Source organism: Manis pentadactyla, chromosome 1 (assembly GCF_030020395.1).
Source record: "Manis pentadactyla isolate mManPen7 chromosome 1, mManPen7.hap1, whole genome shotgun sequence".
In the NCBI taxonomy this organism is placed as follows: domain Eukaryota; kingdom Metazoa; phylum Chordata; class Mammalia; order Pholidota; family Manidae; genus Manis; species Manis pentadactyla.
The window spans coordinates 83,527,456-83,549,682 of record NC_080019.1 but is presented as its reverse complement, the minus strand read 5'-3'; the positions used below and the strand labels follow the sequence as shown (position 1 = coordinate 83,549,682).

Here is a 22,227-nt window from a genome sequence, read left to right as displayed (position 1 = left end):
ATCAAAAAACAAAATTCACAAGGTCAGGGAAAGGGAGAATTTCTCCAAAGAAACCTTCTCCGGGAAAATCACAACACAGTTCATAAAATGTGTTCTGTGCTTTGAGAATGTGTTCTCACAACTTCCTAAGAAATGGACCGTGGCCACTTGAGTGGAAAAAAAAGACCCACGAACTAGTGATTAAAAAGAAAAAAAGATAACCTTTAAAAGTTCTTTCTTAGGGAATTTCCCCATTAATTATTTTATAGCTATGAATCAAATGGCAAAGACCTCATAACTGAGAAGTAAAATGGACTATACATGGACACAATGACACTGTACAGTCCATAAGAAGACAGAATACCTAAAGATAGCCAAGGGGGATGACACGGGAACACATTCAGCCTCTTAGAACCTAGTTCACATTCCAAGAGTGCAAAATACCTGTGCCTTCAAAGCATTTCTACATTTTCACTGTTTCATTAAAAAGGGAAAACTGAGGCCAAGTTTACATGATGCAGAACCATCAACATCTGGGAAGCACTACGTCTACACCTCATTTTAAAACTACTTTTGTCTAATCACGTCCATCACTCTAAGGTTTAAAGCTGCCAATCTCAGTCAGAATCAGGAAAAAGAGTCTTTGGACTAATCCTGGTGGGAAAGGGGATTATGTGCTATTAAAAAAACTTTCAAAACATGAACCTAAAGCACAGTGGCTCCAGAGAGAAGGCTGAGCAGAAGCCACACAAACTGCTGGGGAAATGTTTTCATCACCAGCATTCCTTAACCCAGCAACAGCCCCTGCACAAAGATTGTAAAGAGCTTCCGGATGCAAACTATTTTGAGCTGAGAGCATCCTGAGTTACAAATTCCATAAGAAGAGTTAAAACTGCCCAGTGGTGCTCAAATTTAAATGCTTTTGAATGCTACTTGGCCAGGGGGACAGGACATGGACTGACCTGCTCACTTCCTTTAAAATCAGTTTCCATCCAACACTTTCATTTTAAGAAAAATAATAATTAAGTGCTGAAACATGGGAGTCTAACTATGCAGCTTTAGGCAAGGACTTACTTTCCCCATCTGTAAAGAGAGGACTCTCCAACATCTCATAGATTTCTTCAAAGAAAATAAATTCTCAGACCTGTGTCTGGCTATGCCAACAGCTACCTACCCTAACATTTATTTTCCCCTCCTCATTAGTTCCAAAGGGTTACCATACTGTTTAAAAAGCAAAGTTTAAGACGGTTAAACATTAAAAATGACACTTCTATTGAAATACTGTTGTTTGGTATTTGTGTTAAAAAAAATTGAAAGCATGATTTTTGTAGATAGAATTGACTACAAAAGGTTTTCTTTCTCAATCAATGGGGCAATTTAGTTTAAATTTTGATTTTGCATACAAAATACCTATTAAAGTAACCAATATGTAATTTCTTTAAAAGGTGTTGCCATGACCAAGGTAAGGGAAATACAGCTTCATCTCACTTCTTCCCACTTGGGTTTCTGAAATACTGGTTAGTGATGACATGCAATTTCCTAGAACACTAACAAAATTCACTGTAAAAAACTTTCATCCTTAATGAAACAGAAAGAAGTGACTTACAGAAATTCAAATGGAACTCATGTTAAAAACAAAAAACAAAAACAGGGACAATAGCCCATTATGGCATATTCCCACTGTGAATAAGCTTCCTCAAAATGCCAAGCTGCCTCAAGGTCATTCTCAGAAGCAAGAATGTGGATTCATCACTATTACAAGACTGGTTTTTCACCACTCCAAAAAGCAAAGAGAACACTGAGAATTTTAGCTCTTTCATATTTGGCAATCTAGACAAAAAAGTGGCTATTTAAGAACAGTTAAATGTACTTAATTCTGTCTATAACCTCAAAATGAACAGGGGATAAACAGATAAATGTCTACCTAAAAAAAGAAATTTTTACCAAAAACTTTTTACTTTTCCTGCATTCTGTGTTAAAACCATTCACCATTCAGTTGGCAGCCAACTCCATCCCACCAAATTCTATCTCACCCTCTCCACTACCCAGTGAATGTAAGCCCTGATTGCAACGCTCATTTCCTTGACTGTCTACAAGTATGTCTTTTCTGGAGTGTGTGTTTCAGTGAGTCCTAGCCAACAGTGAACATAAATCTTAAAAGATCATTTCCTAACACTATTATAATGAAAGTTAACATTAGTTCTTCACCAAAATCAAACACAAAGTTTGAGAAATATTTGGGTTTTCCCCCCCTCTAGTTCATAAGTGAATATATGTAAAGTCTTATTTTGCAAAATAATAATAACAACAACCACATGAATTTGGAGAACACCAGAATATCTCAAATGGTCACTATCATCATAAGCTTCCTTACGTCATTTTTTTTTTTTTCAAAAGTTCCCTTAGACTCCCTGAATTCCCTCTAGCTTGACATTTCTCATTTAGTGTTTTGAGAGATTTTTCTCTTTAAAAGTAAATACCAAAAGGGATTCATTTTATGTTCTGGTGAGGTTTCCTCTGACTTTTTTTTTTTTACCTGGAAAACTAAGAATCGGTAAGAAAAAAAGAGATGAAACCAAAGCGCCCAGCTGGTCAACAAGGCAACAGAAGAAATCCGACCCTAACTGACCGGGCAATGGTTTTGCACTTATAAACCAACCTTGGACCAGCTGACTTAGAACTCCCAAAAATATGCTTGGGACATGAGTTCATATTCTCTTGCAGAAAAGCCACCTTACTCAAGAAAAAGAGCCTGACAAAGCCATCTAAGGATATGGATAAGACAGTGACGTTTTCATACATCCCTCACTATGCTAGGCTCCATTCAGGTAATCAATAAACATTTGCAGTGCCCACAGGCAGAATGAACATTTACCCAAACAATTTAAATGCACACTGGAGGGTCCCTTTACATACAATCTATTAGTTATTAAATACCTGTTTCAATTTATTAAGTTGTTTGGGTCAAATTGACAAATGCTCATTCATTAAGCTATAAATTCTCACAGCCTAGAGAAACAGACCCAATACATTCTTGAATGAAAATTACAGACTATAAAATAGCAAACACAATATATTTTTAAGTAGATGTTACATACACCTAGAAAAAAATTTAAATGTATATAACCAAAAATATTACCAGTAATTATCCCTCTGCATCATGATTTCCCCCATCTATTTATATGTCCAGCTTCTTCTAAATGAGCTAAAGAGAAAAAAAGATAAATAATACATATACCTTACCAGACTATGTTAAATCACACCTTTGTTTATTTTAAAGGCTGTCTCAGGCAGGATCCAAACTGCAACAATTTTTTAAATTATAACTTTGAAAGGCTGATGACTATCAATATGTATACTAGAGAGATTGTCCTTCAACAGCTAGTATCTTCAACTCATAACCTCTTTTGGGGCACAAAAACTGATGCTCTTTAAACTCATATGATGCGAAACATCTAGGGTGCTTTTTAAAAAGCGTGGACAAATACAACTCTTTCCTCTAAAAGATCAGACAAATCTGAATTGCTTCAGAACACATACACAAAACTGAAAAGAACCTCTTTAGGAGACTTTCATACAGTTAAAACTATCTCCAAACCACAGTTCCATCTACGTCAATATGCAACATTTTAAAACCACACAAAAAGAAAAGGAAATGTTTAGTACAGCCAACAGCCCTGCAATGGAGCGGTTGCTGTGTCTAAGCAAACAGCTCGTGCTTCCTCTGAAGACCCAGGAGTGAGACCCAGCCTACTGAGGCTCAGAGAATATACCCCCAGGTATGTCTTTTCAAATATTCAAACTTCTTGCCATGGAAGGGAAATCTATAATTATGAGTGTTTAAAACATGTTAAGTTGGAAATGTCAACATGTAATAAGGTTGCTGTGTAAGGGCACCAATTATTAACTCTAAATAGGTGCTCACGGTGAACACTATAATTTTCTTTTATCTGATGACCCCATTCATCTCTCTCAAAAAGCTTAATTCACATGAAACTGAATTCTTACTTATAGTGGAGTGTAACTATTCAGTAACTCAATTTTATAACTGGATGGATAAAGGTCATATTATAGGTCTCCTGATAAGGACAAAAGGTCTTAAAATTACCTTCCCCTATAAACTTATAATAGGTAATTTCAAGAAAATTCTATTGTGATTTCCATAAAAAATCTAATTATTTTCTAAGCAAAGGACACTTGAAATATTTTCTTGATTTTGCTGGAGTACCTTTGGATACGTCCAATTTCCACAGGCTAATAATAATTGGTTGACAAAATGTTTATCAAGCATTTGGTTTTCAAATTTGTGATAGAGAACACAGAATATTATTACACCATAATTTAACCTCTACTCAACATAATAAAAAATTTTAAATGGAAAGATGTGTTTTTCACTGTAATCTAGACTAAGGTTCATGACGTTTATTTCCATGCAACATAGACTGCCTTGCAAATGCTGGGCACTACATGATTCTCAAACATTATCAAATAAATAGTTACACTCTAATCATTTTTAAGTAAATTACCCTATTGGTGGTACACCTGGTCAGTTCTAGTTACAGAGAATACTAATTGGTCAAAACAAATCATTCTCTAATCCTTCTCTTTACCATATATTTATATATAAAAGGAGACTATTGTTTAATTGTATGAGCAATAGGGGCACTGAAAGAAACATATTATTATATTACTAGTATTATGTAACATTTGGAATACAAGAGCATAAGCCAAAATCCTAGAACCTTGTAAAGGAACAATGAGCAAAAGTGGGGGACAAGGAGTAAGTTACACCAACATTAGCTTTTGACCCACAGAAGAAAATGACTTTCAGGATGCCAAGGTACATATATAGTTACTATCATAAATCTGTCATAAGAAAGTCAGTGGAGTAGATTTACTCCAGGTATTTAGGATAGACAGGATGTGAGCATAAGAAGGATAAAGGCAGAGAGTCTAGAAAATGCCCAAAAAGGTCAGATCCTAGTCTGCTCTAAGAAGCTGTGAACCCAGAGAACCCCTACATGCCAGACCACAGTTTCCCCAACTGATCTGGGATTAGCTAGATGCTATCAATAAAGGTTTCCTCTGTCCTTAAAAGTTCTATGACCTAAAATTTTATCACAACCCAAATCACAAAGGCAGGAAGAAGCAGTTCATTCACACAAGAGTTCACAGAAGAGACCCCACCCACCTGGAGAGGCGGGTGAAGACAGTGAAGACGGCAGGAGGGACTGGGTCATGGCAACTCTGAAAGGCGGTTTGGAATGAAAGGACAGAACTTGGCTTTTAAATATACATATTGTAAAATGAAGCATCAAAATAAGAAACCTAAGCTTCTTTTATTAATATTTAGGGAGAAAAAATAAGAATGAATATTTTCTTCTTGCCCTTTTATATGAAAATTGCTTAGCATAAATTCCTGCTACATAGTAAGCACTTAGTAAAAGTTGGCTGCTCTAATAATCATCATCATCACCATCATCATTATTACCAGTATTATTATCGGGACAGTTTTAGAGTGGTTTTGAACATAGCTTCTGAGATCTGACTGCTTGGGTTAGAATCCTGGCTCTGTGATTCACCAGCTCTACCACCGTGGGTGCTACTTCACCTCACTGTACCTCAGTTTTCTCAGCGGTAAAACAGGGATAACACCACCTACATTGTGGGAATGATGAAACGTTAATAAATACATGTAAAGGACTTAGCACAGTGCCAGACACAAAGTAAGTGATTAATTATTTTCACAGAGTTTAGTGTACAATGACATCATTCATGGTCTTTAAAGTACTGTCTCAGGTAAGGATGGAGAAAGACATGAGTCCTTTAAATAACACCTTAATTTAGAAAGTTTTATGTATATCTGCCTTATCAATCTGCTTGCCAACTGTTTCATCCCAAGATGGACACAAGATGCACACGAGACCATTCAGTAATTAGGAGAACTAAGATTCAGAAAAGCTTTAGAGGTTTTGGGGTGTTTTTGTTTTGAAAGGGAGGTTAAAGAGAAGGCAGAGAGTCTAGAAAGTGGATTTATTTAGCCTTCTTAGCCACTATACTACTGTTTGCTATTTTTTAAAAGCTGTGTGTCAGTTTTTTCCTGCTAAAACAGAATAAAACCAAATCTGGTCATCAAAACAAATGAAAGGGGTTTACTAAGCATGAGGAAGGTGCACAGTGAGCAGCAGCATGTGGAGAAGCACCTGCGTCCCTAACAATGTGGATCTGACTGGCCCAGGTCAAAGGGAGTGAGTGAGGTCCAATTCGCTTAACTTGCATTTATAAACCACCCAATGTTCCTGGCTTGGAGGGAACAAAACAACAGTCTGTCATCATCACTGTTGATTACAATGGCTCTAAGGGTATGTCTTATTCTTCTGGGCCTGACTGACTCAAAACCCACTGTGAAAGGGAAAAAAAAAAATCCAGTGTTATGAGGTTTTGGTACTAACAGAACTTTTTTTTGATAATTTTATAACCAATGATGGATTATACATCCTTATTCTAGAAGCCTTTAGAATACATTCGTGGTCAAATTTTTCAAAATCAGGCATGGATAGATCTATACGAGCACTGTCCAACAGAAATATGATGCAAACCACAAAGGCACGTCATCTAGTAGCTGCATTTAAAAAAGCAAAAAGAAACAGGAGAAATTAATCTTAATAACATATTCAACCTAATATACCAAAAATGTCATTTCAATATGTGCTCAATGTAAAAAATGAAGTATTTTACTAACGGTACTATCAGTACAATTTTACTAGTACTACATTTTATAATATTTTGAACTGAATCTTTAAAACCCAGTGTGTATTTTGCATTTACAGCACATGTCAATTTGGACTGGCCACATTTCAAATGCTCAAGTCACATGTAGCTACAGCCGACCACACTGGGCATCACAGGTCTATAGGATTAGGAAACTGGAACAAGGAAAAGGGAAGTAAGAAACATCAAATCGAGGCCAGACTCTAACTGTTCAATTCTTTCCACTAACAAGAAAAAAGAAACAAAATTTTGACTGAAAATATTCTACTGGGTTACTCGATAAAGGGCTATTTTTAAGTAACATCTTTTCAATTTTAGTATAATTTTTTGTCACTTCTTACCTCCTCCCTTAGCCTATGTTCCTCCAGCATAAGGAGTTCTATCAATCAGTGAGAAATCCAAGAAGCCTCATTGAAACCTCTTCAGGCTGAGCCACAACCAAACCATTTCCTGATTCCTCTCTCCAGTTCTCAGAACTGTAGTTGATGAGTCTCCTCTGCCAACTAACTTCCAACTCTTCTGGTTAGAAAAAGATCTATCAGAATGCAAAAGGTTGTCACAAATATCCTTCCAGAAGCAGCCTATGTGGGATTTCCCAAAATCACAAAATCAGACCCTGGAAAACCCAGGCTTCCTCATGATCTAAGACAGTCCCACCAGTCCACACAATCTAGTAAGGTCACCAACAAAATTCTAAGAATCAGAAAGACTACGACTGTAGTAGTGTGAGTGCAAATGTTTTTAAAGAAGTTGGTTTCTAATTTTAATTACTGACCCACCTCCTCTCTTTTTCTTGTTTTGTTTTGATAGATTCTTTGAATTTTTGACAGTTGTCCTTACTTTCCATCAAGATGACAAACAGTTCTGTCTTCTGCCCAGTTTACAGAGATCTGGAGCCATTCACTTACTTTTTTTATTTAGTTTTCCTTGTTGGAATTATTGGAAGCTGTTTTGCAGCCTGGGCTTTCATGCAGAAAAACACAAATCACAGGTGTGTGAGCATATACTTAATTAATTTGCTTACAGCTGACTTCCTGCTCACTCTGGCATTACCAGTGAAAATTGTTGTGGACTTGGGCGTGGCCCCCTGGAAGCTGAGGATATTCCACTGCCAAGTAACAGCCTGCCTCATCTACATTAATATGTACCTATCAATTATCTTCTTGGCATTTGTCAGCATTGATCGCTGTCTTCAGTTGACATACAGCTACAAAATTTATCGAATACAAGAACCCGGATTTGCCAAAATGTTATCAACTGTCGTGTGGCTAATGGTCCTTCTTATAATGGTGCCAAACATGGTGATTCCTATCAAAGATGTGAAGGAAGAGCCAAGTGTGGGTTGCATGGAATTCAAAAAAGAGTTGGGAAGAAATTGGCATTTGCTGACAAATTTCATATGTGTAGCTATATTTTTAAATTTCTCAGCCATCATTTTAATATCTAACTGCCTTGTAATTCAACAGCTTTACAGAAACAAAGATAATGAAAATTATCCAAATGTGAAAAGAGCTCTCATCAACATACTTTTAGTGACTACAGGCTACATCGTATGTTTTGTTCCTTATCACATTGTCCGAATCCCATACACCCTCAGCCAGACGGAGGTCATAACTGACTGCCCAACCAGGATTTCACTCTTCAAAGCCAAAGAGGCCACGCTGCTCCTGGCTGTCTCGAACCTGTGTTTCGATCCCATCCTGTACTATCATCTCTCAAAAGCATTCCGCTTAAAGGTCACTGAGACTTTTGTTTCCCATAGGGAGACCAACGTACAAGAAAAATCAACTTGCGAAAACAATGCATAAAACATCAGATTTTTTCATGCTATCACTTCTTGCCTTACTGGACAGTAAGTTGAAAACTACTGGGAGAGGAAAAAGCCTCAGTGAGCAAAAATACAGCCAGCTACCAAGTGTGACCTGGTTTTCTGAGATACTCAGTAAATACAAACTACAAGTAGGCTTGTAGTTATTGATATTCCTTAACCCAAATGCAGCAAAGAAAGACTTGTTGAACCAATGCAAAACACTGCAATACCTTTGAAATCCAAAGAAGTTCTCTGACATGGACTCAAGAGGTATTCATTTCAGTGCATTGTACTGACTTCTTGAGAGAAATATGCAAAATAATGTCTGTGTAAGTTGCCAGAAAGAAAGCCTTTCAGCAACAGTCACTTAGATGAGCTTTAAAAAAAAAAAAAGGCCAGCCAATTTTTACAAGAAACTACCTGTGCCTGGTTTTTAATCCATCACTTCAAAGATGATGAGCTTTTAGCTCACTACTCCAATTTTTAACATCTGATTGTTTGCCAACATAACTAAACTAAAACTAAAAACTTAAACCAAATAACGTAACTAAAGTTTTACTTCTAAAAACGCTTGTTTATACATGGACAATTTTTAATGTACTATATATACTTACATCCTCCCTATAAACGTTATAAATAAAAGATTTTTTGCTGTCAGTAATGACAAATACAGTGATTTCTTACTTTTATTTTGTAGAACTATGAAATAGACCCTATAACATTTTTAAGGGCATTGTTAAATTATACTAACTGCTAAAACTGTTGCTGAACTAGAAACTCATACTAAAGGTACAGAAAAAGAGCCCAGTCAAATAGTCTTAAAATAGGCATCCTGCCTCCACATAGCACGGCCTTGTTAGGAATGCAGCAGTGCTGGGCTGATGGTGCTGCTCAGATCCTGAAGATAAGGCTGGACCCATGTGGGGCCAGCAGTTTAGAGCATGGATGACTCCAGCTTTCAGGGTCCAATGCTTTGACCAAATTCTTTCTACTGCCAGTAATATGGAAAAGATTCAATAGATGGTATTAAATCAAAGACTTATTTAAGGAAAAGAAGATTGGCAAGTTTAGATAAGCATACATGAGACTGTGGTTTGGGTCTCTTTTTCCATTTCAATAGTAAAGCCCATATTAAAACAACTGGTAATACATTTGCATTGGCTACAATGATTAAAAAACAGTGTTCCTGGAAGCTAACAAAACAAGTTTGATTCCAAACTCATTTTTAGCTCTACATTGAGGAAAACAAGCTTTTACTCATTATTACTCATTACTTTTACTCATTTAGTGCTTGTCATTTTTAGACATTTGTCACCTTCCTATCTTATTTTCTGAAGCTTAAACCCAAGAAAACCCCTGTCTACAATTTCACAAATACATATTATGAGTTTGAAGAGAATAAAAAGTGAGAAAACACACCAAAGTGCCTCCTGCAGTTATAACACAGTAAGAGCTGGACAAATCCTAGCCAGCCAGTGGTAACAACAGGAACCCCCATCAGCGTCACTTACCTGCCACATATCAGGTATAAATGACTTACCTGTGCCACAGGTTGGAGAATGCCTACACACTAGAACCTGTGCTTGTTGGTAGTCTAAGAATGTGTTTTTACTGATAGGCAGACCAAACATTATTCATATAAGAACATATAAAAACTATTTTTATGAATCTTTTAGTCAAGTCCCCTCTAGTCCTCTTTCCTTGGCCTTCACTCACTAGGACCACATCTTCAAGACAGACAGGGGAAAAAAAATTTTTTTTAATCATATTTTTATATTCTCTCATGTATGATCGATTATTCAAATTTTCCCCTTCATTAAGGAAGAGAATCAGGCTCTCTACAGTATTCCTAAAGTCAATGTTATATTAGCACATACTTTAATTTCCCCTATTGATGGCCAACACTGAATCCCTCTCACAATAAAGGGGGATTTAGGGCAACTGGTGATGGAAGGCTAGGAAAAACTGGTATCCTACACCGATCTCCTAGTTCTCTTATGATTGCATTACAGTTGAATTATGGCATAATTTATCATGAGACTGAATCATTGGAAATCATTCATGCTCTTTCCTCTATGGAAGCAGACAGTTTTTAAAATGCTAAATGATGGAAATAACTGTGTAGCCAAGGATCACGTGAACAGCAGAATAATGAAGCCCATGCTCTGAGTGCCCTGCTCTGACACGCAGACACAAGGAAGAGGGAGACCTGCAAATCTCTGTTTACCCAGGACAGAAGCACATAACCCTCAACCAATCACAAACATTTGTCAAAACTAGGAAATTAACATTCGTATGTTATTGCTAAATAAACTCCAGACTGTAATATCCCCAAACCCCTTTTTGACTCTATTTTAAAACAAATCCCAGGCATCATGATAGTCCACCTATCAATACTTCACACTATATCTCTAAAATATCAGACTGCTCTTTCTGTTGCCCTAAATAAACTATGAAATTATTCCATTACATTGCAAATGAGTGACACCAACAGGTAACAACTAAAAAATGTTGATATATTCAGCCAGGGATAGCAAGAAAGAATTTAGGCAACTTTTGACACAGCCCTAGATATAGAAAAATTAAAACCACAAAAGGGCTCTTAATTGTAATTTAAAAAAACATGAGCATAGTAATTTTGAAAGTCATTTAAGAGGATGTTCCAAAATAACCAAAAAACTAAACCAACTTAAGAAAATATACAGGTTACAGATCAAAACTCCTCAAAAATATCTATGAAATAACATATATACCTCACAATTTCATTTTTGTTAAACTACTAATACTAATAGTCTTCAGTATAAAAAAAAAAGACTCACTGAAATTATACTTTTAATTCCAGGGGTAAAAAAACAGTGAACCTAAGGAGTTAAACAACAAAACACATACACATACACTCATACAGATTTGGGCCCAATTTTTATTTCTAATATCAAAACACTACTTGTTTCCCTTTAGAACAGAACACATCACTTATTATGACTCAAGCACTAAATTTCCTGGCAAGTATTTCCCCAGTGCTATCTGGCTCTTAAATTCAACAGTCAAAAAAGTCCATCTCATATACAACTTCTTCTAAGAAACCTTAACCAACTTCTCAATCAGATGCTCTCTCACCTCCAATGTTTATTGGGAGCAGAAGAGACCCAGTAATGTCAAATGATTCACCTTCCAGTGGGCTCCTGGATTTTTACTCAATTATTATACTTATTTTAGTGTCCATCATTTTATAGACATTTGTCTCCCTCCTACCTTACTCATTTTTCCTCTGCCTCAAAATGCTTATTCATCTGTATAATGCCAAAAGTACCTACCCAGAATACAGTGCATATAAAAGCTACTCAGTAAATAAGTTTCAAACTAAAGTAGCAAAGCATATTCGCACATCATTAACAGCGACTCAAATGCCCTTCATAAAAGGATGCTAATACAGAAAATTCTGTTGAATCTCACCAGCTGGCAGCATCACATCACAAATTTGATCTACATCGGGTCCTAAGCTACGTGAACAGAATTTTAACAAAAGAAGCCAACAAGTGTGAACTTACCTGCTGTCCTAGGTATTACCCAGGCAGGTAACTGAATAATCAGTGGTCCTATAATGACACCAGCAGGGTGTCAACAGAGTGAAGCAGTGACTCACCAGAGGTATGGGGAAGTGGGTTGCATATTGCAGGTGTCGCAGGAGGTCATAATTAGATGGAAAAATTAACTCCCTCGGTTTTTCTCTCTTCAGCAACTTCTCACCATTAATCGACAGTCTTCTAAGCAAAGCAGGGTTGGCATTCTCACAGGATTCTCCAGTCATGGGAGAAAAAATCTGAGTCATGTAAAACAAATGTTGGAGATTGTAAATGAAAGAACAAAACCAACACTGTGCTCCGCACCAGAACTCCCAACACACAAGACATGCGCATAGTATCTTTTCCTCATTTAACCCCTGAGCAAAATATGTAAATAAATTGTGTTAATTTCCAACCCTCACATTCAGATCATTGATAATCTCTCATCATCAACCCTCATTTGGAAGATGAGAAAATGACAGCCACACACACACAAGAAATGTGTGAAACTGTGTTTGCCGGAGGACCAGAGACAAAAATCAGACTCATGGGCACATGTTTCCCTCATGGGGCTACATTTCCTTCAAAAACACATACACAGAAATAATTAACTAATAAAACTAATGAGTAACTGACAAAGGTTTTTAGTCTATACCCCAAACACTGTTTTTTATTTTTTTATAAAAAGTTACACACTGAGATCCATGAGGAAAAACACTATAATCACACTGACAGAAAATAAAAGAATGTGCAAGCCCACAGCCAGGAAAGCTATTATTTAGAAGCTGAACACATAACACAGCAAATCAACATGGACTGTCATGATGAAACTACATTCATATATTCCTGAGAGAAGATGATGTCAAAATGAACAAGGATCACAGACAGTCGACTAGGAGGATAGGAGTGTTATGATTTACAAATGTGGCAAAATAGCCAAAACTGAGGATGAAGTGAAATAAGACAATTGCACCAGCTGATTAGCTGTGCTCCACGGTGGAATAGGGTAAGATCACATTTACATCATGAGTACACAAGTCATTCTAATACATAGGGCAAAGAGCAGAAAGATGGAGATGAGCTGGGGTAGGGGTGGGTAGGAAGGGTTAATAATAAGAATTCAAAGGTTGAACCTACTGGAAATTCCGAACCAAAGTCAGTTTTAAAGTCACTCTTGTCTACTTCATCAAAAATATTAGTAGTTCCTGAGTCAATGCCCGTATGTGCCATAATATTTTGTTCCTGGTTATTGCCAGAGAAAGAAAGTCACACTGTAAATTTTGTAGTTCATTAAGAAATGGAAGCCAAAACATGACAGTGACATTTTAACTATCCTATGTCTTTTATCCCCTTAGTATCTTTTTTTCCCAAAAAAAGAAAAGGAAGTTTTAAGACATGTATTGCTTTGAAAAGTCACAGTGTTTGTCCTCATGATGAGGAAGGGTTAATTCCAGAATATTTTAAGGGAGGAGCATAGCAACTTTCTGATTAAAAAAAAAACTGGCCAAAATTTCCCTCTCTGGGCAATTCCTATCACATGCTCACCAACTTTTCTTTGTAAGAAAAAATCTAAGAGCATATCTAAGATGTAAGAAACCTTGATATCCAAGAAGAGAAAAGAAAAAACAGAAACATGGAAAAAGCACAAACAGGTAACATCACTTTAGTTTTTGTCCTTCATATCTTCTACTGTGCACAAATTTAGAAACAAAAGTATTTATATTAAATAAGTTTAAAAATCCTGCACCATTTGGTCACCAAATCTTGAGTACGAAGTATGAATCTGCATGGGCAATTCTATATCAGGTTTTTAAATTACAAGTATGGCCACTGTTTTAAAAACAGCATAATAGAACATGCTTAAACTCTCACAAGAACAGTATGAGCCCTTATTTTCAAGGAACTGTCACACTCTCTCACCACTTTCTACTGTTTCCCATCACCACCTTCATGTTTTCTCTCTTGAAAATTTCCCTAAGTATCTGGAACAATGTCCAAAATATCAGAAATTGGCAGAAAATTATAAATTCATACTCATAGTATAAAATAATTTGTTCAAAAGGATAATTCTGCAACATTTGACAAATAGAGATTAACTTTTTAATTAACTGATAGGAAAACAAGATGTGTTTTAGGACTAAAACAGAATTTCCCATTATGTACAAAGGAGTAATATAAGTAATAAGTGATACATTGGGGCAAAGATGCTCCTTAGAATGAAAACAGCTGAGACTTTAGGACTGAAACAAGTCCAATTTTGAGGCACAATAGGAAAAGAAAACTGGAGATTAGAAATATGTAAAACTGAAAGCATATAATTCCAATCCAGTGAAAAATGTTATGGACTGTGAAATTTTTCCATTAATAGTTTTAGAGTATCCAAAAGACAACTCTGGAAGACATAAATTTCAGTTAAAATGTTTTTTGTGAGTGAGGAATAGAGATAAATGAGCTTTGTAACAAGTGAACACAATGAAAGATTATCACCCTTCAAACAGCAAATAATCCTCCTGACAATGGTTTCCTCAGCAGAGCTCCATTTCTGGGGGGTGTGGCACCACTCCCAGGGCCATACCTCCATCTTCCCATCAAGGTCCTTTGGATAGTGTTCGTCTGCATTTTCTCCTGCTGGCGACCGTGGCCGTGTCGAGGCAGTGACTGACAAGTCTCCTCGAGATATGAGAGTGCACATATATGCATCATGAGAGAAGACATCATGTCGGATGAACTCACAGAACAGCAGCACCAGATTCACAAATTCTACCTTTTCACATTCACTGTTTGGATCCGCTAAAAAGAAACAAATTCAATCAAGAATTCAGTCTCCAGCAATGACCCAGCAGAAAAAAAAGCAACCAATTACTAAGGCTTAGCAATATTTCACTACTATATATATATATATATATGTATTTACAAAACAAAAGATTCATTGGAAAATTTACTATGAGGCACTACCATTTTGTGCAGAACTGGCATGCAGGTTTTGACTGTCCCACTGTAATTGAAATATAGTATCCAGTGTGCTAAGCACAATTTCAAGTTTAAAGACAATGGTCCCTGGCAAATGAATAACTATTTATGTAATGTTGTAAACAAACAGAACTTCAGGTAAGGAAAAAAGAAAAAGCAGAGCTGGACTCCTTCCCTCTGCTTTTACTACTAAAAGAACTCAGAATTGTCTTGTATACCTCGAGGTGTATGAGTGGCGTGTGTGTGCACACTTTTTCAAAGGAGGCTTCACAACAGAACCACAATTCAAATGGTATTTGAAAAATATAGTCAGTGGAATCTACTGAAAAGAAAAAGGGAAAATGGAATAAAAAAGGCACAAAGATGGAGCTCTGCAGTTTTTTTTTAATTTGTAGCCAATCTATTTAACTCACAGTGAGACTTAATATTGTAACTACACTGTAAAACTTGTACCTTTGAAAGAAGGTTAAAAAATGGTAAGACTACACCTGCAAAGCTCATCCCCAATACCATCGCATGCACAGACAGCAACAGAGACAAGCCGATGGACCCAGGGAACACAAAACTCAGTTCCGCAAGGATTAAGCCTACATGTTTGCTCTCACTCAACCTCCAAACTCTACACAGAGAAACAGAACAGCTTCCTCTGACAGAACAGCTTGTTCTGGGATCCAGAACAAGCAAAGGCAGAGAGGAGGAAGTTTTCCCAAGGGGAGAACAGGAATGGGGACAAGATAAGGGAAGCAAAGGACAAATGTGTACCTGTCCCAGGACACAGGTAAGTCAGAGCTGCTAACTTCCATTCCTGACAATGTATGTATTTTCTCTACTGGGCATCTCTTCTGGTCCTTTCAGTTTTCTGCACCCTTTTCCATGCTTCATTACTAGGCCTATATTCCAAACCCCAGTTGGCTCCAGCTCTTGCTCTCCCTCTAGCCTAGAGCAGCCACCAAGTAACTAAAAGGATCTCACTCCCAGGTGCCACTCAACCCACAGTGAGGGTTTGTCAGGCGCGTCAGCAGGACTGTTTCTTGCTGCTTTACCTCCTACTCCTCTCCCTTCCCCTCCCCCCCACATTGGACTTCTCCCCTTTCTATCACTTTTTGCCATTTTTCTGTTGTTTCATCACTATCTATGCTAAGACCTTCCCTGATTTGTCATATGAAAAGTCTCAGAATAAGATCAAGCCCACTTAGCTCATACAAATGATTTTTTTAAGTATCCACCCAAAGTAAGAACCCACTGGTGGTGGTTTATTCCCAAAACACTCAACTTGCCAACCAAACAAGAGAATAAAAGACAGAAAAAGAACATGAAAAGACATAAATATCCAAGAGGATGTAGACAGGCAGATAACCATCTGTACAAATTATTTCCTGTATCAAGGACCTGGCTTGTGTACTTTTGATTTTTTTCCATGTCTTTAAACATCAGGAGCTAGAAAATCATTAATGGAGAAAACAGTTTGAAAAGAGAAAATTTTTAATCACAGTATATAGTGAAACATCACAGGAACTTAGCTTTTCTATTTTGGTAACAAAGATCTAGAAAGGGAAAACTAGTCTACCAAATATAAGGGAATGAGGTGACTCTTTCTTTTTTTAACTGAAAATTTTTAGGTCTTTGAAGCTTGCCTAATTTTAAAATTGCATAAATGTTTGCACTGAAATGATATGAAATTTTGCTCAGTAAAATAATACACATTCTATTCAGTGCCAAGAACTTTTGATAAGATGCAAATAAGGAAAAAAAGAAGAATCAGACCCCAAAAAGAGTCAATCCTTTGTTTAAGATCCAGAAACAAAGAGTTTTACTTACACAATGAGGGAGCCTGTGTATCTAAAAATCTTAGCAGAACATTCTGGAAAACAGGCAAACTAGATCCAGCAAGAGAAGCTGAAGAAATGGACTCTTTCTCATCTAAGACCTCTGATTCACCACATCTCTAAGATTAAAAATAAACAAGCACAATTATAAAGGACAATTGTAGTCACAATGCATCATGAATTTGTTAGTTTTTTAAACATTTAAGTTCTCAGAAAAAAACATGCAAAGTTGAGATTTCTGTACTTGAGGGCCATGCATCAGAGGTAAATATAATTTCTAAAAGTTGGGGGGAACTACTCATGAACAATTCAAATAATTTCAAAGAACACCTATGAAAAACATTATTCATGTGAATTATTAACTGCACAGCATAGTATGATCATGCATTGAATATATGTAATACATACATATAATACAATGAACTACTCATTATCCTTATGCAAAACTGCTATAAATGATTTCAGGTTGGCTTCATTTTTAAATAGCTACTGTTGAACTGTAGTTCCTCTAAGAAAAATCTGGGCATTATTGAGTTTGTTTCCTTCTGCGTTTTTTTTTTGCCAGGTGGGTGTATTTACAAGTGTGTCTGGAGAAGTGTGGTGTTGAATGAGAAAGCTAACCTAATTCCTCTAATAAGATGTTTTCACTCATCACACTTTACCACACGGATCTCTCAGAATCTCCTGCAATCTCCCAGTTCTGGAAACTCATCTAGAGAAGCTGTTTAACTTCTGCATTCTTGAAGACAGAACTTAGTGGAAGCCCAGAAAAGTAGTTTAGAAGTAATTAGAACCTTGTTTTCTATTCTTTTTAATATCCCTTTGATCCATCCCATTTTCATTATCTTTCTTTAATATTAAGATATTAATTATTACATTAAGACATTATTTCTTCAACCTTCTCTTCACAAAGGTCAAATTTTTTAAATGGTGATGCTTCAGAGAAAGCATTCATCTTAAACATCTCTAAGAGAATAAATTTTTAGATATGGATACATTTATACCCATTAAAATTACAAAGTAATCTGTGTATGAATCTCTTCTGACAGCGATTGTGAGAGTGAGTGTGTGTGTGTGTGTGTGTGTGTACGCCTATGTGGATTCTGTGATATGGGGTGGGGTGGAGGAGGAGGAAACACAATTCGCGTTACTGAGTTTAATAATTTCAATTCACTGTACAATAATCTATTCATAAATGTATAGAAAAAAATCAATGAAACACATTTCTTAATTTGTACATTGCAAAATGGGCCATGTGTTTTAGACCTTAACATCAATATCTTCAAGCCCTGATTTTCATTTTTATGTGAGCTTTTGTATTTGGTGAATAGTGCTTTCCCAAAGGGAGGAGAGAGATGTCTATGAAAACATACTTCCAATTTTTTAACAGCTGCATAGGAAATAGGTGTACTACCAGCAAGAGAGCCAGTTAAGTGTTCACCCATCATGCAGCATTTTCTGAGCATCTACTATGCAATGAACACCATTCTGAGTGCCAAGGACACAACACTGAACAGCCTAGGCAAGATCCCTATGGTCGAGCTTATGTTCTGAGCGGGGTAGGCAGGCATTAGAAAACAAGCCAATGAGGAAAGTACAATAGCAATATGAAAAAGAGAGTGTGAGTGGTAGGTGCTATTAACTATAGAGAGGGCAGTGCTGGAAGATCTTCCTGAGGAGTGACACATGTTGAGGTAGGAATGCTAGAAAAAGACCCTTCCTTAAATAGAAATGGCAGAGAAAAACCGGCTGTGTAAAGACGGGGGAGCAGTGTGCCCCCTGGGAAGAACAGCAAGAGCAAAGGCCCAGGATAAAAGCAAGCTTGGTGCGTAGAGGGGCAGGGAGGCCAAAGTGGCTGCAGGTGTGACCTGGGGGAGAAGGAGCCATCAGTTTCAACAAGGGACACCTGCTTCCATTTTGAAAAGACCACTTGCGCTGCTGTGTGGAGGAGGGTGGAGACGAGTGGGAGGCCCTGCGGTCCTTCAGGGAGAGTTGGGGATGTGGTCAGACCACACAAGCGCTGTCTCCAGAGCCGGCCCTGCTAATCGTACAGGCAGAAAGAAGGCTCACTTAAAAAACTTCCCTTCAACAGAAGCTAATGTTTACCAAGCTAGGTGTTTTTTCCCCTTACTATCTACTTCTGTGGCTCTAATTGCTCTCTCTGGGGCCAGACCACAGTCTCAAAACTAGTACAAATTTTATCTGTAGTATCATCACCACAACTGGCTCCAAGTATTTCCAGATACACTAAAATATTATGCAGCTTTAAAATTCATAAAACTTGGTATATACTATATATATTTGTGTATGTCTGTGTGTATAACACAAAATGTATATGCATATATATGTATGTGTGCTTAACCTCACAAAGGGAGATTTAGTTCCCAAAATAGATGCTCAAGTTCTACTCTAAAAGATGCAATTTTTAAACTAGCCCAGAAAACAAGTTATTGGCTCATCAACTTAGAGGGACTGTACTATGGAGACTTTTGTGAATTCACACATTCTCTCTTTTTCCTTCAGAAGAAAAAAAAAAAATACTAGCATATTGAGAGTAAGAAAAAAGAACCCTCCTCAAAAGAGTATTTTTTTAATGCTGGCATTCAACAGGTAGAAAAAAAACTGAACCTACCTCTGCCTCAATTTCCGCTTGCCTCTTCTCCAAGAGTTTTGCTACAGCCATCGCCCTGTGCTTGCCTGACCGTTTACAGCTCACAGCCCATTCACACAGCAGTGTCACCACAGCTTCATCGTTGGGGGCCGCCTAATGACCAAAAGAAATGGCACCAGCTAAGTCAGACAAAACACTCACCCAGTGAGGGTTGGGGTGGGCAACGGAACATTTAAAACTTTAAAGCTGTTTTTCTTACATTTTATTACAGCCATTTTAGCAAGTGTTCCCAAATCTTTTTAAATTGAAGTATGAAGAGTAAAACTTTAGTCATGAGGAAGGAAATCGCTTACTTAAAACAGCTGAATCCATGACAATTCCAAGAGACCTGGAGCTCCTTGTATGCACTTCACTTACACAGGATCATAGCCTAGCCTCGCCCAATCCAGAGCTCGGTTTCAAAGCAAAAGAAGGGGAAACTGAACACGAATCAAGGAGCAGAGACCAGATTCGGGCGCCCCTTCCCTCACTACCGACTCCCGCCGCCCCCAGTCAGTACAGTCCTAACGAGCCAGATAATCAAGTCAACAGTGCACCAAGGCCCCAGCAGGAACAAACGAGGGGAGGCCTGAATGCTGATCAAAGACCCACTGCATTAGAAACAACAAACATGAAAACTGTCAGCCAAGCATCAAAAAGGAACAAAACTTAAATGCAGATTCAGTTAACAAAGGCCAGCAGCCCGGGTCTGTGCAGAGCTCAGCACTGCTGCCCTGACGATCATCTGTGTTTGCCATGGCCTAGGAATAGGAGCCACATAATGAGAATGGAAGGGTCAAAGAAAAGTCACCAGAATAGAAAACAGGGGGGCTGGGTGTGTACAAGGAGGTGAATTCACAAGATCACCCTTCTATTCGATCCAGCCTTTCCTTTTAGAGGATTCATGCCAACAAATGGAACATCTACAACAGGTTTATATATTCACCCAACTGTACAAACACTACGCCCCAAGAACTAGATAATCGCAACACCAGCATTTATATGCTATATGAAAAGATTTTGACTTTTTAGAATCCTTAGCTCAATTAAGACTGATAGCGATGACCACGCTCCCAGGAAGAATATACATACATACACATACACACACACACGTATTTAGCATATTAAGAAGCTTTATGGACTCTGAGAAGACTTCCAAGAATCTCAGGATAAGAATCTCCAATCAGTTTTTAAATACTAGCAAACAATTCAGATGATGAAAAGATTTATTCCAAGATTTATCTCATCCTACTCTAAATTTGGTTGAACTCATGTTGACTCAAAACAAAGAAATGTTATCTTGGGCAATTATCTCAAAAGGATCTCTGGGACTCTTAATTTAAAACAAGAGAAATAATTCAATTATAATATATAAAGATGAAATGCTAACATTTAAAAAAGAAAACAAACTAGGAGGAATTCCTGCTTGGATTCAACCTCATCCAGAGAAAAGTAAAAATGTAAGTTATTCCAGTGAAGCACCACAGGCTTAGATTAGAATACTAAACAGGACAAAAGGAGTTAGCCTAAAAATACTGTCACATCAGTTTTTAATAAATTAATCTAGTCAGTAAGGTGCATCATATCCACATTTATAAAGACTTTTTTATTTTTCTCTGCATTGTCAAAACAAGATGAAAAATGCTACAGAAGAATAAATAATTCACTCACCCAACTTAATAGGCTCTGCTTGACCTAGAGATACATAGAATAGAATACATAAAGGAAAAAAATGCCTTTTTAACACATCTGGATATGACCACTGATATGGGGTAATACATTAGGAAATCAAGTTCTAGGAAGGAGTCAGTTCACTCCCCAAAGCATTTATTAAGAACCCAGGGTATGTTAAGCATTGAGAAAACAAAAATTGTAAACGTCTGGCCCCTATTCTCAAAAGTTCACCTTCCAGAGGGAAAAGCAGAGAAGACAATGAATGATAAAGCAACAAGTAGTTTAAACTAGTCATCTGTATCTTCCTTATCTCAGAGGCAATGAGCAGCCATCTTCCCAGCTTACAGACATCTGCAGTCTTTCTGCTGACTGTGGTCGCAATTTGTAACTATTATGAATTAAGTGAATTTAAAAAATCAGGGAAATGTTGCTGAATGACTGAGTTTTAAAATAGAAAATTTTATCAACAGAAATGTCTTCATATCAATTGTGCCCATTTAAAGTTATACACTTCAAAATCTACTTTAATTTTCTCTTAACTTTTGTATATTGAAGTACATTCAATAAAATGCACAAATCTTATGTCCAGCTTGTTGAATTTTCACATTTGTATACACTCATGTAACCATCACTCTGAAAATCTAATTTCAACCAGTAACTATCTTCCTATACTTGCCAGACTTCAATAATGCTAAGTCCATTCTCTTCTGAGTATCCAACTCAGAATAGAGTGGCATAGAATTATGCCACTCTAGCCTTAAGATATGAAGTGGTGGGGATGGGGGAATGTGGCTATTTTCAAAGAAACAGTAAGATATTATGAGAAGTTCTATAACTAACTCCTAAGATCATATTAGAAAATTGGCCATATTACACCAACTTGAAAGCAAGCTATCTATGCAATATAAGTAATTACATATTTATGTATTTGTATCACAAAACTTTTTACTCCAAGATACAAGGCATTTGTATGTGGGGACCATG

At 37.1% G+C, this 22,227-nt stretch overlaps 2 protein-coding genes across 2 annotated transcripts in view; one reads left to right on the top strand and one right to left on the bottom strand.

Moving 5' to 3' along the window:
• Window positions 1-22,227, bottom strand: part of MED12L (mediator complex subunit 12L) — a 326,362-nt gene that overhangs the window by 204,666 nt on the left and 99,469 nt on the right. Inside the window, 4 exon segments of the mRNA XM_057499138.1 lie at window positions 12,204-12,380; window positions 14,699-14,913; window positions 16,912-17,038; window positions 19,552-19,683. Coding sequence (XP_057355121.1) covers window positions 12,204-12,380; window positions 14,699-14,913; window positions 16,912-17,038; window positions 19,552-19,683 — 651 coding nt within the window.
• GPR171 (G protein-coupled receptor 171) lies at window positions 487-9,294 on the top strand. Its single transcript, XM_036896356.2, has 2 exons — window positions 487-3,758; window positions 7,561-9,294. The coding sequence occupies exon 2, from the start codon at window positions 7,602-7,604 to the stop codon at window positions 8,556-8,558; it is 957 nt and encodes a 318-aa protein (XP_036752251.2). The 5' UTR covers window positions 487-3,758; window positions 7,561-7,601; the 3' UTR covers window positions 8,559-9,294.

Coding starts and splice junctions, on each gene's coding strand:
- GPR171 (XM_036896356.2), top strand. CDS start 7,602: ATGACAAACAGTTCTGTCTTCTGCCCAGTTTACAGAGATCTGGAGCCA.